Source organism: Gracilinanus agilis, chromosome 3, assembly GCF_016433145.1.
Source record: "Gracilinanus agilis isolate LMUSP501 chromosome 3, AgileGrace, whole genome shotgun sequence".
Taxonomy (NCBI): Eukaryota; Metazoa; Chordata; class Mammalia; order Didelphimorphia; family Didelphidae; genus Gracilinanus; species Gracilinanus agilis.
Genome location: NC_058132.1, coordinates 407,147,934 through 407,163,205, shown reverse-complemented (window position 1 = coordinate 407,163,205; position 15,272 = coordinate 407,147,934). Strand labels below are relative to the sequence as shown.

The 15,272-nt window shown below is 37.9% G+C and overlaps 2 protein-coding genes across 2 annotated transcripts in view; one reads left to right on the top strand and one right to left on the bottom strand.

Annotated features, from left to right (window-relative positions):
* Positions 1-12,545, top strand: part of PWP2 (PWP2 small subunit processome component) — a 40,537-nt gene extending 27,992 nt beyond the window's left edge. The window contains exons 17-21 of the mRNA XM_044670198.1: positions 4,048-4,113; positions 9,122-9,340; positions 9,726-9,876; positions 11,076-11,150; positions 11,616-12,545. Of these exons, the coding sequence (XP_044526133.1) occupies positions 4,048-4,113; positions 9,122-9,340; positions 9,726-9,876; positions 11,076-11,150; positions 11,616-11,778 (674 nt within the window). The 3' untranslated portion in view covers positions 11,779-12,545. The remainder of the gene's footprint in view (positions 1-4,047; positions 4,114-9,121; positions 9,341-9,725; positions 9,877-11,075; positions 11,151-11,615) is intronic.
* Positions 144-1,710, bottom strand: LOC123242443 (actin-related protein 2/3 complex subunit 1A-like). The gene has a single exon (XM_044670199.1). It carries the CDS (start codon positions 1,589-1,591, stop codon positions 479-481), a length of 1,113 nt encoding a protein of 370 aa, XP_044526134.1. The 5' UTR covers positions 1,592-1,710; the 3' UTR covers positions 144-478.
* Positions 12,546-15,272: the final 2,727 nt, after the last annotated feature.

Here is a 15,272-nt window from a genome sequence, read left to right as displayed (position 1 = left end):
AATATAAACCTGAATAGACACTTGAAAAATCATATGTTTTCATCTGCATTCTGTTTCCAACAGTTCTTTCTCTGGGGATGGATAGTATTCTTTGTTGTAAGTTGCCTCAAAATTGTCCTCACTCACTGTATTGTTTGATAACATTTTTTTTTCCTGTATTTTTTTATTTTTTATTTTTCTAGCAGACAATTTACATAAAATCCCCCTTTAATTTAGTGTGACAAGTTCCCACAATAAACTACTTAAAAGAGCAGCTTTGGTCAAGAATGGAATGAAACAGCCAATCAAAAAGACATCACTGCTGATTTTTTTTAAACCAATACGATCACCAATTATGTTCAAAAAACAACAATAACAAAACATCTGCAAGGGGTATTTTCTCAGTGTTGGCTTGTGGTAGGGTCTTTCCCATCTTCATGCAAATGCTCGAGCTGCATTCTGTCAAATGTCTGTCATGCTAGAGAGTGGAAATACAGCTTCACATGATTTGTAGCCCCTGGATCAAAGACTCTAAAGTCTTGAAATCCCAAATTGTCATAGCTCCATCAATGCCAGTGGTGCAAAATTTGCGGCAGTCTTGCTTGTCCACTTCATAAATAGACATTTGGGTGATACTGTTTTGGTGTAGTGTGTCTAGAGCAGTGTTGCGATCCTTGGTTGTGGCTCTCTTGTCCATGTTGCGGAAGCGTTCCATGGCAGAGATGTTGCGCTGAATGCTCTGTTTTGGAATGTCTAACTTGGAGACGAAGGTCAAGGGTCCACGATCATCATAATTAAACAGCATTGGGCAGCAGTCATGGCCAGCAGCCACCACGCTATTCTCAGAGACAAACGACACACTCAGGAGTGGGAGGAACTCTGTTTTCAGCTGTGAAACCATCATGTTTTTAGAGGCATCCGCAACTGAAACAGTACTATCATGGCTGACCCAAGCGAGGCGGTTCCCACTGGCAGAGAAACTGACCCCATGGACCCAACCACCACTTCCAGTACCACCAAATTCTGACATCAGCTGACCAAAAGGCATCTTGGTACCCCATGGAGTACTGGCTGGTTTTTCATCAACTTCTTTAATGTAGGCAGAAAATACTCTGCATTTGAAGTCACAAGATCCAGCAGCCAGCAAAACATTGTTGGGGTGCCAGTCCAAACTAAGGACAGTAGAACGAATTGGCTTTTTTATGTGTTTGCTCACCCACCAGTCATTTTCAGACTCAAAGTAGCACACAGAAATCAGTTGAGCTCCACTACCTACAGCAAATTTATTCTCCAGGGGAGACCATTTCACAAAGGTGGCTGCACGATTAATCCTCAAGATCACCAAGGTTGGCTTCCAGATTCCATCTTTCTGACTCCAGACATAGGCATTGCGGTCTGCCCCGCAAGTTACAATGCGATGGCTCTTGGGAGCCCAGTCAATACCTGTGATGTGTCCATTGTGCTCCTTCAGTTCGTGGGCTTTCATCCATTGGTTCCCATTCTTCTTGTAGATGTGGACTTCATGATTATTAGGGCTAAGGGCAATCTGGGTACGGTCTCTGTTCCAAGCATGGCAGGTGATTGGCTCTAGTAAAAATTGATGTAAGGACATTATTCTTAGTGTTTTCAAAAGGGAAAAAGCTGGGATGGGGAGGGTGCGGACGGGCCCCGGAGCGGAGGATTTGTGGACTCTGGTCAGTCGACGCGAATAAGCTCCGGCGGGCAGCGGGAGGAAGATGGAGGCCGGGAGGGAGCGGCTAACCTGTTTGATAACATTTTTAAGCTTTCAAGCACAGTTTCATTTTATCATGATGCCTAAAACAATGTTGACATGGATACATAATGGATTTTTGAGAATATTTGTAGGTTAACAGTTCTCTAGTGAGGTAAAATAAGGCAGTTGCCTACATTTTCCAGATAAGACAACGAACTCTAATAATATAGATACTGATGATAGAAACAAGTAGAACTTGGATGTCATACTCATGTTTTGGTTTGAGACTTTGTAAGCCTGTTAGCCCAAAGAGGGCCAACTGGTGGCTCAGAGAATAGAGTATCAAACCTGGAGTCAGGAAGACCTGAGTTCAAATTTGGCCTCAGATACTTCCTAGCTGTATGATTCTGGGCAGTCACTTAATTGCTTCCTGCCTCAGTTTCTTAAACTGTAAAATGTGATCATAAGAGCACCTACCTTCCCAGGATTGTTGTGAGGATCAAATGAGATAATATTTGTAAAATGCTTAGCTTGGCACCTGGCATATATTTAATATCATAAATGTTAGGTACTATTATTAATACAAGTCTAGCCTAATGAAGGTTTAAGTTCAGTTCAGGCTCATTTGGAACACGTGACATACAAATGCAGCTTCTAAGGCCTATTTCTAGATGTGTCTGAGATCTCTCTGTAAAGCCAGGCCTTTCCCTTCCCTGTGTAGCTCAAACATACACAAAATATTAATTAGATGCAAGGCACCTTTCTTCTTGTGATATGGCGATGTGGCATGTATTTACTTAAAGTAGTTTTTGTCAGTACTAGGAAAGGTTTAAGCTCCAAACCATGGTAACTGAATAAGTCAGAATGTAATCGAAGTGAATTGGTGCTGTCAGATTGGCTTATCTTGCCATGTTGGCCATGTCTTATTCTTTTCTTTTAAGAATAACATGAAAACCTAAGTACTTACATTTGTTTTTCACAAATCAGATTTTAAAGTTATAAATGCATTATGCAAGGATTGAGACTTGAGAAATATAATTCCTATGGGCATTTTAATGTTTCTCTAGAGATTGAGTTTCTGATAAGAAAAATGCCATTGAGGGAGCAACTAGGTGAGTCCCAATCCTGGTTTCAAATCTGGTCTCAGATACTTGGCTATGTAACCCTGCGCGAGTCTCTTATTACCACCACCTAGTCCTTATAACTAAGACAGAAAGTGGCTTAAAGAAAAAGAAAAATACCATTGACTTTATCATTTGTTGGCTTGTATTTTTCACCAAGTAAAGATGCCATTCTGAGTGTGGATCCCCGTACTCAGACCCTAGTTACCACAAAAAATGACAAAACCTTTTCTCCTCTTTCCCAACTTCACTTTTTCTCTTTTGTTCATCTTTTTCTTTAATTTTTATTATAATAGCTTCTCTAGTAATCAGCTTCCATAATTACCTATATCTTTTGTCTGTCTGTAAGCCATACCACTATAACATGAGAATAAACAGTATAAGCATATACTAAAAGTTAATTTTTAAAAATTGCCATATTAACAAATTAAAATCCTTTTGGAGGAAACTTTTCCCCCATCTAAAAGCAAAAATAAATGTTTTTGCTTTGCAAAATTAAACAAAAGTTAGTAGGGAAATTTAGAATGGCAAATCAGCATAGAAATTTGGATTTATTCCAGTTGAAGAGCTTAACACAGAAAGGCCACTCTCATTTTCATTGTTCCTATTCCCAAATATTCCACCACTCCCTGTAATTGATGTGTACTTCCAGCATCTCCATACCAGGACATTGAGTTACCTGTACAACCCAAAATACTAATCCCAGCCAGATGTTAGAGTTCTAAAAAAATAAAAATAAGTGTGAAGTAAAACTCGAGCTGCAAAGAAAGTACAAATTCTTTGAGAAAAGGGATTTAAAGGTATCAGCAGAAGGAGAGAAAGTGGATGACTGTATCACATTAAGGAGGAGAGAGACAGACAAGAGAGACAGAGACAGAAAGCGGGGGGTTGGGGGGTGCGGGGGAGAGATCACTTGGAACCTATAAAATGAGAAGGGTCTGACACTTTGCCCTGCAGCAACAAGGACCTCTGACACAGACTCTAGAATTGAATACTGTTGCTATGACCAATGAGGTTTAAACATCTTTACTGTGCTCACAGGCATCACTTATGTCTCATACAAGCCATATTGGAAAGGAAAGATAGCCTATATTTGGACTATTGAAGTCGTTCAAGCCAGTTCTTAACCTGGCTGAGATGATATTATGAGCTTAAGTCTTCAGATTAATTATGAGAATGTACAGTAATTGGGAGTGTTCCTTAGTAACTGAAATGATTTTATTTTCTTTGCAGGTGACATGAGTTCCCGGCGTTTTAAACCTGAAATCAGAGTGACCTCACTTCATTTTTCTCCCACAGGTAAGAATGTATAAAATGTTTTTCATGCAATAGAATGATGACTTTGATCTTTGAGACTAAATATTTGCCCCATAAATCACAGGGAACTTAATAGATATTCATTAAAAGTACCTGCTGTGTACAAAACAGGATGCTAGATATTGGGAATGATATATAGATGAAATAAGATTTTATTCCTGTTTGCCCTTCTGGAACTCAGAATCTAGTATGACCACTACAAATACAAATTAAAAATTGCTCAGTTGATAAGAGTTATTAACCAAGTGTTAGGCAAGATTTAGGGTGAAGGAGAACATTGTTACTGAATGGGATAAGCATGAGAATACTTTATGGACAAGATGACCTTAGATCTGGATATTTAGGATTTTAAATGGTGGAGTTATAGGAATTGTGTGAGCAGAGGCATGGACGTGAAAGAAAACTTATCTTGAAATATGGGGAATTGGGAAGAGTGAAGGGGGTTTGGGTGGAAAATACTGTGAACTAAGACTAGAAAAGAGATTATTGGAAACAATTTTGAATTGTTTGGATGTTGATGGAAGGGTAGAGGGTCTTACATACAGGCTAAGGGAGAGGAGCATAAATTTCATTCTGTAGGCATTCCGAAATCATTACAGGATTCTAAACAGTGGACTGAGGATTAGATCCTTGCCTAAGAAGGATTGTCTGGTAGGCCTATGGAAGATGGATTGTAGTTTGGAGGTTGAGGAGCTAGCTAACCTACGACCCACAGCTCTAGCTATTTAAGAGTAAGGATTGCCTCCTCTTCTCTAGGCAAGGAGCAGCTAATTTCTGAGCAGAGAGGTAGGAGGCAGGTATCTAGCCCAAATCACATAACACTTAGCTGAATAGAGACAGCCACATAGTTTTCACCTGACCACCCACCCTGAATAGAAGCACTATCTTGGCCAAGTAGAAGACACCTGAAACTCTGCATGTTTCACCAGATTCTTCCTGATGGTTAGAAAGCTTCCACCTTCTTTCCCATCTGAGTGATACTGAATCCCCTACAGTATCATAGTAAACCACCCTCTTCTCCAACCCTTGCAGTCTGTTTACTCATCCTCAGTCATCTGTATTCTCCCTCGCCAGTGTTTCACTTTAGCTCTGGGCCTTTTTCTGCTGTCACCTCTATAATTCCCATTGCATAATTAACAGACTTCCTTTTGTTTTAGACCTTTTCATGTGTTCCTTCCATCTTTTGGCATGCACCGAGACCTGGCTCCCCCATAGGACTTGACATTCCTGGCCATTCTTTCCCAGGACCAGTTCAGCTATACTTTCTCTCATAAGTCTTGTCACTCTGGCCCATTGGAGCACTCCCTGCTCCCCATAGCTGTCTATTCAGCTAAGTGTTATGTGATATGGGCTAGCCTCTCTGCTCAGTGTTGTGGAACCCAGGCTAGCTGCCCCATGCCTGGAAAGTGGGAAGCATCTCTTCCTCTTTTGCATATTCTTCCTTTGCCACCATCACTCAATCACCTCTCTCCCTTTGGAATCCATTCTACCCAAATTTATCACCTATCCAAATCTCGATGGTTGTTTTCTTTCAAGGAAGTAGGTAGCTGGCCCACATTCTTTTCTCTCTAGCACAATTCCTGTCTTTATACTAGGGAACTTGAACAGCTTGATATTCCCTAACCCCCCAGCTGCTTTACCAATTCAACTCCTATGATCTCTATACATCTTTCTTTTACTGTACTTTAGCTATATCCAAGGCTTATCCCACCCTAAATCTTGCCGTCACTTATAACTGTTTTATTTTGTTGATCAAGAACTTTAAATCTTAAATTCCTTTAGCCAATTATAACCAGCCATTCCATCTTTCCCTGTGCCTCACTCTTCCCAAGTTTTTTTCTTTGTTCTTATTGTGACATTCCATTTATTTGTACTTTCTTAGGCTATTACCCCTACTGTAGTTTTACTTTTTATCCTTTCCAATCTCTCATCTCTAGACTTTACCCTCAAATATCTTGCCTCCGTGTCCTGTTTATATCTTGTCAAATCCCAACACTTTTATCATTTACCTCCCCACACCCCCTGCCCATCTGCTGCATGGAGCTAGAGAAAGTCATATTGACTCGTTTATTTATGTATTTCTGTTATCTTGATTCCAGCTGGGCCCTCAAGGTAGCAAAACAGTCCTTTTACTCTTTCCTAATTGATTCTCTGACTCGTCTCTACCCATTCCCTACTAAGAATTTTGCCTCATACTTGACTAAGAAATGGAGGCCAGGTGCCAAGAATTCTCTTTTCCCCTCCTCATATCACTAACTTAGCATTCTCCTTTATCTATTTCACTCTAGTCTCTGATGCTGTGGTGGCTCTTTTCCTAGCCAAGGCCAATTCCTTCCATTGATCCCACCCCCTCCTTTCTTCTCCAGCAAATTTATCCCATTTTTATCCTTTTTCTGTCCCTTAACCTCAGGCTCTACTTATGTACTGATTCCTTCCCTGCTTATTGTACACACTGAAGTCTCCCATCCTTTAAAAAAAAAAATTCTGGAGCCTTTCTTTCAAACTCTCTTTTTATACCTCTTTTCTTCTCAACAAAACTTCTAGGAAAAACTCATCTAACTGTTGACACTACTTCCTCTCTTTTCTATTTTCAGCTCTTTATAATCTGTCTTTTGACTTCTTTTTTAACTTGTTATAATCCCCTTTCAATAACAGTTGCCTAGGGAAGGACCCCGAAAGGTTGGGTGGATGGGTAACCCTTTCAGGTCCAACCTGGGTTGGATCAACTATTAATATTGGGTTCTGATTAGCCTTGGATCATGTTTATTTGTCTGACTGCGTTTGCTCCCTCCCCAAGGGTCGTGATATAAAAACCACTCAGGAAGGTACTTATTGAACACTTTTATTTATGATATATAATTAGGGAAAGGATAATCAGGTTAAGGATTGGGATTGGAGACCCTGTCAATCTAATATCTATAATCTATAATCACTCAGGGCTGGAGGCTATTGACTTAGTAGAAGTTGGAGCTTTATTCTTCACAACCCCTCTGGCTCAGCCTGGCCAATGCCAAGCCAGAAAGTGACTGTCCTTGATGCAGTTGTGTTGGTGATTTTCTCACTATCAGTTTTTGGTGATGTATTTGCTCTCACAGCCTTCAGGAAATATATAGATCCTACCCACCTTCTGCTTCCTCATACTTCCCTTCCTCCCTTCACTATCCAGGGACCAAGAGACCTAAAGAGCAAGGAAGATTCAGAGACCTAAAGATCTAGGGACCAAAGTCCAAAATCAGAGTCTAAAGACCAAAGACCCCCTCCAGATGGCTGTTAGGGGTATTTATACTCCCAGGCCAACCGACTTTGCCCCTGGCTCACAGCATCTGAGAACATTCTAATCTCTCCAACTACCTCCTTTGTCAATCAAGGTGACTCCAACATTTCTCAGGATTTGAATATAACAAACTCAAGCGGCTTTCTTCAAGGTTGACCTTTTCTTAGTCATCATCTTTTACCTCTCTGTCAATCACCTTATTCTCTTTGGTTTTCAGTGACACTGCTCTCTTCTCGTTCTCCTGTCTGTCTTACTGCTCCTTCTCATTCTCCTTTGCTGGATTATCATTTATCTCATTCTGTTGGGTATATGTTGAACCCACTTTTCTTCTCAGTATTTTCTCTTTTTAATGAATTCATCAGCTCTCATGGATTCAAATATTATCTCTTTGCTGATAGACTTTATTTGGAAATCTACCTCTTCTGAGTCTAAACCCACATTACCAACTGTGTCTTGGACATTTTTTTTTTTAAAACTCTTTACTTCTGTGTATTGGCTCTTGGTGGAAGAGTGGTAAGGGTGGGCAATGGGAGTCAAGTGACTTGCCCAGGGTCACACAGTGCCTTGGACATTTTGAACTTGGTGTCCTGAGGGCATCTCAAATTCAATCTATCCAAAATAGGACTTATTTTCTTTTACTTCCTTTCTCTAACTCACCCTTCATGGAAAACTTCCAAGCTTCCCTCCTCTTTCACCCCCCCACCCCCCCAGAATTTACAAGTAATTTCACTGGGTTATACATATATTATCATTCATATCTTTATTTCCATATTATTCATTTTTGTAAGAAAATAATCTTTTAAAACCAACCAAAACCTCAAATCATATACCCATATAAACAAGTGATAAATCATATGTTTTCTTCTGGATTTCTATTCCCACAGTTTTCTCTGGACTTGGATAGCATTCTTTTTCATAAGTCCCTTGTGATTGTCCTGGATCATTGCATTGCTATTAGTAGCAAAGACCATTGCATTTGATCGTCTCACAATGATTTAGTTACTGTGTACAGTGTTCTGGTTGTACTTATTTCAGTCTGCATCATTTCATGGAGGTCTTTCCAGTTCTTATAGAAATCAAGCAGTTCATCATTTCCTATAGCAAGATAGTATTCCATCACCATCATAATACCACAATTTGTTCACAAGCTTCCCTATTTCTATCAAGGGCACTACCATCCTTTTAGTAACCTCCATTGTAACCTTATTGTTACTTTTGACTCTTTAATCTCATTCTCCTATGTGTCTAATCAGTTTGTCATGTCTTCTCATTTCTTCTTTAATAACTTTTCTTTTATCCTTTTCTCTCCAGCAGGCCTTTAGCACCTTAAACCTGGCCTATTTCATTAAATTCCTATTTTGTCTACTCAAATTTCTTCTTTCTCTAATCTGTCTTTCATATAGTGATATCACATAGGTTTGATTCTTACTCCATTTATTAATCACTTTTTATGTTCTTGGCATTATGCTAGACACTGCTAATACAAAGACAAAAATGTCACTGTCCCTGCCCTCAAGAAACTTTCATTCTATTTGGTAAGTAATATAAATTTTTACAAAACAGATTACAGGGCAGCTAGATGGCACAGTGGATAGGGCATAGTTTGTCATAAATTACATGTGACTGGTAACTGCACTCTAAGCCTTCGCTTTGTGCTAATAATCCTCTTTGAATGATTTTCTTTTTGGGAATTGAGTGGATTCTTTCCTTCCCTAGGGAGATGCTGGGCAGCCACCACCACTGAGGGCCTTCTTATCTTCTCTCTTGACTCTGGACTAGTCTTCGATCCATTTGAACTGGATATCAGTATCACTCCCAGTAGTGTTCGTGCAACATTGAGACAAAAGGAATTCACAAAGGCAATAATGATGGCTTTTCGATTAAATGAGAAGAAGTTGATCCAAGAAGTTATTGAGTCAGTCCCCAGTCATGAAAGTAAGCAACAAACCTAACCTCAGTTATCACAATTAAAGATCTTGACTAAAAATCTGCTGAAGGCTATGGAGTGATTGTCACTCATAAAAGATAGAAAATTCTGTGAAAGTCTAAAACTGTTATTGCTTCTGAACACTCATGTGTTAAGTTGTTTAGATAATATTCAGTTAAGCAGTCATTGTGAGCCACACTAATAGTTTAAAAAAATTCAGTTTTTCACTTTTCAGCTGATTAGAAAAATTAAATCCAGTGAACATTTGTTAAACCATAAAATATCAGAATTAACACATTTGGTTTTCTTTGGAATGAGGAATTGAAATGGGTGATTATTTTCTTTTGAGTTTTTCAGAGAATTAATATTAGCTATGTCGTTCTCTTCGTACAGTTGAAGTTGTTGCATCATCACTTCCTGAATTGTACGTAGAAAAATTGCTTGAATTTTTAGCCTCAGCCTTTGAGATTTCCCATCATTTAGAGTTTTACCTCATTTGGACCCAACGATTACTTATGCTGCATGGCCCAAAGTTAAAATTGAGGTAAGTATGTGCTCCTTCATTATATTTCTCTACTCACATAGCCACCAACCTATTTCAGATCCTCATTAAGCTTTTGCAGTCTGTCCTCCACACTATTGCCAAAATGAAGAGACATAACCATGTTCTTTTACTCCTTTGATTCAATAAACCTAGTGGTTCCCTATGTAAACTCTATTTGCCATTTAAAACCTCACAGCTTAATCCCTTCCTATCTATCCAGTCTCCTACTGCCCTTTCTGCAACTACCATCCAATCATACTATATGACTTGGTGTTCTTCATGCGTAATGCTCCATCTTTGTCTCTATGCTTTTGTAATGACTTGTCCCTTATACACTCTAATGCTCTCCTTCTTCAGCTCTGCCTTTAAGACTCAACTTAGACATCATCCTCTCTAGGAAGTCTTTTCTGGTTCTCCAGTCTGTTAAGTGTCTTCCTTTCTAAGGTCATCTTCCATCTGCTCTGCATATATCTTGTCAAGCCTACTTATATATGTATTGTCTCTTATAAGTTTCTTGAAGCTTTTTTAAAAAGTCTTTAGTGCTTAGTACAGAGCCTGGCACATAGTTAATTACTTAATAAATGTTTTTTGATTGATTATGTCTAGAGAGATGGTTAATATAATAGATAGAGATCTGGTCTTGCAATTGGGAAGACCAAGGTTTGGATCCTACCTCAAACCAAAGCATGCTGTGTGCCCCTGGGCAAGTTATTTAATCTCAGCATCCACAGCTGTAAAATGGGGATGATAATAATGATACTGACATCATTGGGTGAATGTGAAGATCAAATGAAATAACATATGTACATTTTTCAAGTTTTTAGAGCAGAAGTATGACACGAATAGCTTGCAACATTCCTGAATGTGGCCAGAAATAGATTAAAATATAACTAGGAAATATTTAACAAAATACATGAAAAATATAATAAACCATAGATATTGTTTCTTATGTATGGTTTAGTGACTCCTGTTTAACACCACTGCTGTAAAGAATTCTATAAATGTCAGCTATTATTATTTATGAAGTCATGAAAAATTTGTTCAAAACTCCTCAGAGTTTATTTGAACCAGTTAATAAATTGTTCCATTTTTCTATAAAGGCACATGGGAAAATAAGAATTTCACATATAAGTGGAAAAAGACATAAAATAAAAGTTACATGGAATATGTATTGACACCCATCATTTCTTCTTTTTCAGAGCAGGAAAACTGTTGGCTCTAATTCAGTTTCTTCAAAAGAGTATTCAGCGTCACTTTGATGATGTTTCTAAACTGTACGTGCAAACTGCTACTATTTGTTACTATCTTTTTTTTTTTAATCAGTATGATCAAATGGCTAGGGATTCTTAATTGGATTGAAATCTGAGACACCAGAATTCTGATTCTTTATCTTAAGAGATGTGGGGTTAGGGATCATATTCAATTTACATTAAATTAGGATAATAACCCATGTCCCATACTACTTCTTAGGATTCCCTGTCATGTTTCCAGGATTAATACTTTTATTTCTGGTCTTCTATGAAGACCTAAAAAAATAACAATCTCCTTTCTCTCATAGCAAGAGACTGGTAAGGGAATGAATGAAATGTATTGGCGTTTACTGGGAATTTTTTAAAACAAAAATCACCCAACAGAAATGATTGTCAAGGAATATGGCTCTTGAGGGAAATACTGAAACTGCTATCTATGTTATATTCCTTTGGGATTCTAACTTTTTATATTGTTTTTTTTTTCAACAGCTGTGACTGGAATCGCTACAATATTAAATATGCCTTGGGAGTTTCCCGACAACGGGGTATGAAACGGCCTTCAGAGCCCCTGGTAACTGATGAAGATTCAGACTCAGAATCTGCAAGTTTTCAGCTGATGAGGGAAGAAGAAGAAGAAGAAATGCAAATATAGCAGCAGTGTTCTCTTTGACTATGCCATATTTAAATCTTTTTATTTTGGGTAAGATCTACCCAGAAGAGAAGAAATGAATAATATTGTAGTGATTTTTCACTGCACTACATGGCCCTTATAGTGGCTTTGTTTTGTTTGTATTCTAATATCAGGAATTGATGAACATGAGGAAGAGAACTTGAAGGCTTTGGGAATATTGTCTGATTTATTTCTCTTGATAAAGGAATATTCAAGAGTGCTTATTCTGGAAGTAAAATGACATGATAAAGCTCTACTATTAAATGACATTTTTAGAGTTAAAAGAGTCCATCTCTTCCATTTTATATATTTGGAAACTAAGACCCAAAGGACTGTGATTTGAGATTTTCTATGAGACATATCTTCTACTTTTTTCCAAAAATCCACCTTGTATTTCTAAGAATGTTCATTATTAAAACCACAAGGATGTGATTCTGACTCAGTTTTCACCTTTAACATGGACCCACATCCTTAAACTTTATGAAATGTAGCCAAACTTGGAAAGTTTTGGGTTTGTTTTAAGCTCAAAATTGATTACTGGATTGGAATTCAGAAGACCTGGGTTAGAATTTTTATTGGCACTGCTTCTGTAATTTTGGACAGGTTACTTTAACTTCTGTAGTAAAATGAGGTCAGACTTGGATATTTTTAAGGTTCCATTCAGCTCTGATCTTAAATTGGACTCTAGCATTAAGTCCACTGAAAACAATTGCCCTCTAAATAAATATTGGACCTCTGCCTTTGCAAAACTTTGCTTTGTACAGCTGTTTTTTTTTTCCAAAGTAATAAGAAAGATTTGATTGTTCAGTGTTGTTGTTTAAGATATATTCTTAGAATGTTAAAATAATACATATTGGGGGTTTTAAATGAATGTAAGGATTTAGTATAAGTCCTGGATTGAAAAATTTTAAAAACTTAATTTTAAACTCTTAAAACTTAATTATAGGGGGCAGCTGGGTAGCTCAATGGATTGAGAGTCAGGCCTAGAGACGGGAGGTCCTAGGTTCAAATCTAGCCCCAGACACTTCCCAACTGTGTGACCCTGGGCAAGTTATTTAATCCTCATTGCCTAGCCCTTACCACTCTGCCTTAGAACCAATATGTGGTATTGATTCTAAGGCGGAAGGTAAGGGTTTATTTAAAAAACAACAACAAACAAAGCACTTAATTATAATTAATTATATAATTTTATATTATTTGTTATTTATTTATCACATAATTATAAATATATAATGATATAGTATATTGTTATTATATGTGATTTTATATAATTAATATAAAACTTCATTATAAACTTTAGGAGAAAGAAGGCAACACTGGCTTAGAATGTAAATTTGTAAATTCTTGAGAAGAAAGATCGTGGTTATGAACAGTACTGTCTCAAAGCAGAAGTGGTGAAGGGCAAAACCATTTTCAAGAAAACTTGCCAGGATAACCAGCTAAATCATCACAAGCACACTCAAGTATGAAAACTGAGGAATAACTACGAACAAGAAAAATGGCAGATGGGAAAAAAACCATTTTGAACAAATTCTCCATCAACGATAGTGGAGCCCCCACCACATTTGGATTCTTACATTGCACTTCCAGATCCACTTATAGAAATAGAAATGGCACTAAAGAATGACTATGAATGAAAAAGCATTTAATTGCTTACTTTGTGCCAAATGTAATGCCAAGCAGGAGGGATGAAAATAGAAAAATCAAAACATTCCCTGCCCTCAAGGAACTTATATTCTAATAGAACACAAAAAGATCAGCTGTAGGAAGTGATGTGTTGGTGATATCTGGAACCTGAGAAGATTGCTAAATTTTCATTAACATTCATACTGCAGAAATCAGCAGATGCTACAAATTAGGGCTTGCTTTATTGTCTTAATGGTTGACTAGGCTTTAAAGTTACGGGGAAAATGTTAATTCAGATTCAAATTTTTTAAATCCTTGCTTTTTGTCTTAGAATCAATACTGTGTATTGATTTCAAGGCAGAAGAGATAAAGGCTAGACCTTGAGAGGTTACATGTCTTGCCCAAAGTCGCACAGCTGGGAAGTGTCTGAGATCATATTTGAACCTAGGACTTCCTGTTTGCAGGTCAGGCTTTCAGTCCACTGAGCCACCCAGCTGTCCCAAGCAGATTAAACTTAGAAATATGTCCTGGATACATTTTTTTTTTAATAACTAGATGTTAACCTTGCCAGCACACCTGGCTGCAAGGTAGATGGAAAGGTTTAAAAGTCCTTAAGAATTTGGTAATGGAACTCAGGCCCATATGGAATGGGTTATGTAAGGTGAGGTGACAGTGTTGAAGAATGACAAGATAAGAGAGGCAGTGCCAGAGATTAAGGACCTTAGGATGTGGCAGAGTATTGGATTATTGACTCATTTCATGTAAGCCCTTTATGCAGTCTAACAGCCTAGGTAATGGGGATAGATATGTAGACTTGTGGATTAGTCTTCTCACAGCCTGGCTGTCCCTGGGAAATTGGGCTCTAAGGAAGATGGGAAGGAGAAGTATGACATTCTCAGTGGTGGTGGATTTTCCTACTGCCAGCTGGATTATAACAATTGTAGATGAGGTTGATATTGTTTTTTCCTATTTTTACTTCATTTTGGAAAGATTATAGACTTATACAAGATTATTAGAAGATCATTTAAAAATAAATTTTAATTTATTTTGTTAAATATTACCCAATTATATTTAAAACATTTTTTTAAAAATTTTTTTTATTTTAAACCCTTAACTTCTGTGTATTGACTTATAGGTGGAAGAGTGGTAAGGGTAGGCAATGGGGGTCAAGTGACTTGCCCAGGGTCACACAGCTGGGAAGTGTCCGAGTCCGGATTTGAACCCAGGACCTCCCGTCTCTAGGCCTGGCTCTCAATCCACTGAGCTACCCAGCTGCCCCCTATTTAAAACATTTTTTAATATTCATTTTAAAAAGTTTGAGTTGCAGGTTCTCTCCTATTCCTCTTTCATCTCTTGAGAAGGCAAATAATATATCAATTATATTTGTGAAGTCATGCAAAATATATTTCCATACTAGTCATGTTGCAAAAGAAAAAAAATCCAAGAAAAATAAAGTGAAAAAAGTAGGCTTCAATCTATACTCAGAGTTTATTCGTTTTCTCTGGGAATGGATAGCATTTTTCAGTCCTGGGTTCTCTGGAATTGTCTTGGATCATTGTCTTGATCAGACTAGTGAAGTTTTGCAGTTGAAAATTATTCTCAGTCCCCTTGGTTTACACATGAGAAAATGGGTCTAGAACAGTGATGGGCAAATTTTTTAAAAGAGGGGGCCAAAGGAAAGGAAATGCTCATCCCTCAGTCTATTTCTAAGGCAACTCTTTCAAAGTTTCATTGTATTGTATTCTTCAGATTAGGAATAATGTCTAGCCGCAGGATAGAACATTTCAGAGGGCCAAATCTGGCCCACAGGCTGTAGTTTGCCCATCGCTGGTCTAGAAGGTTAATTGATT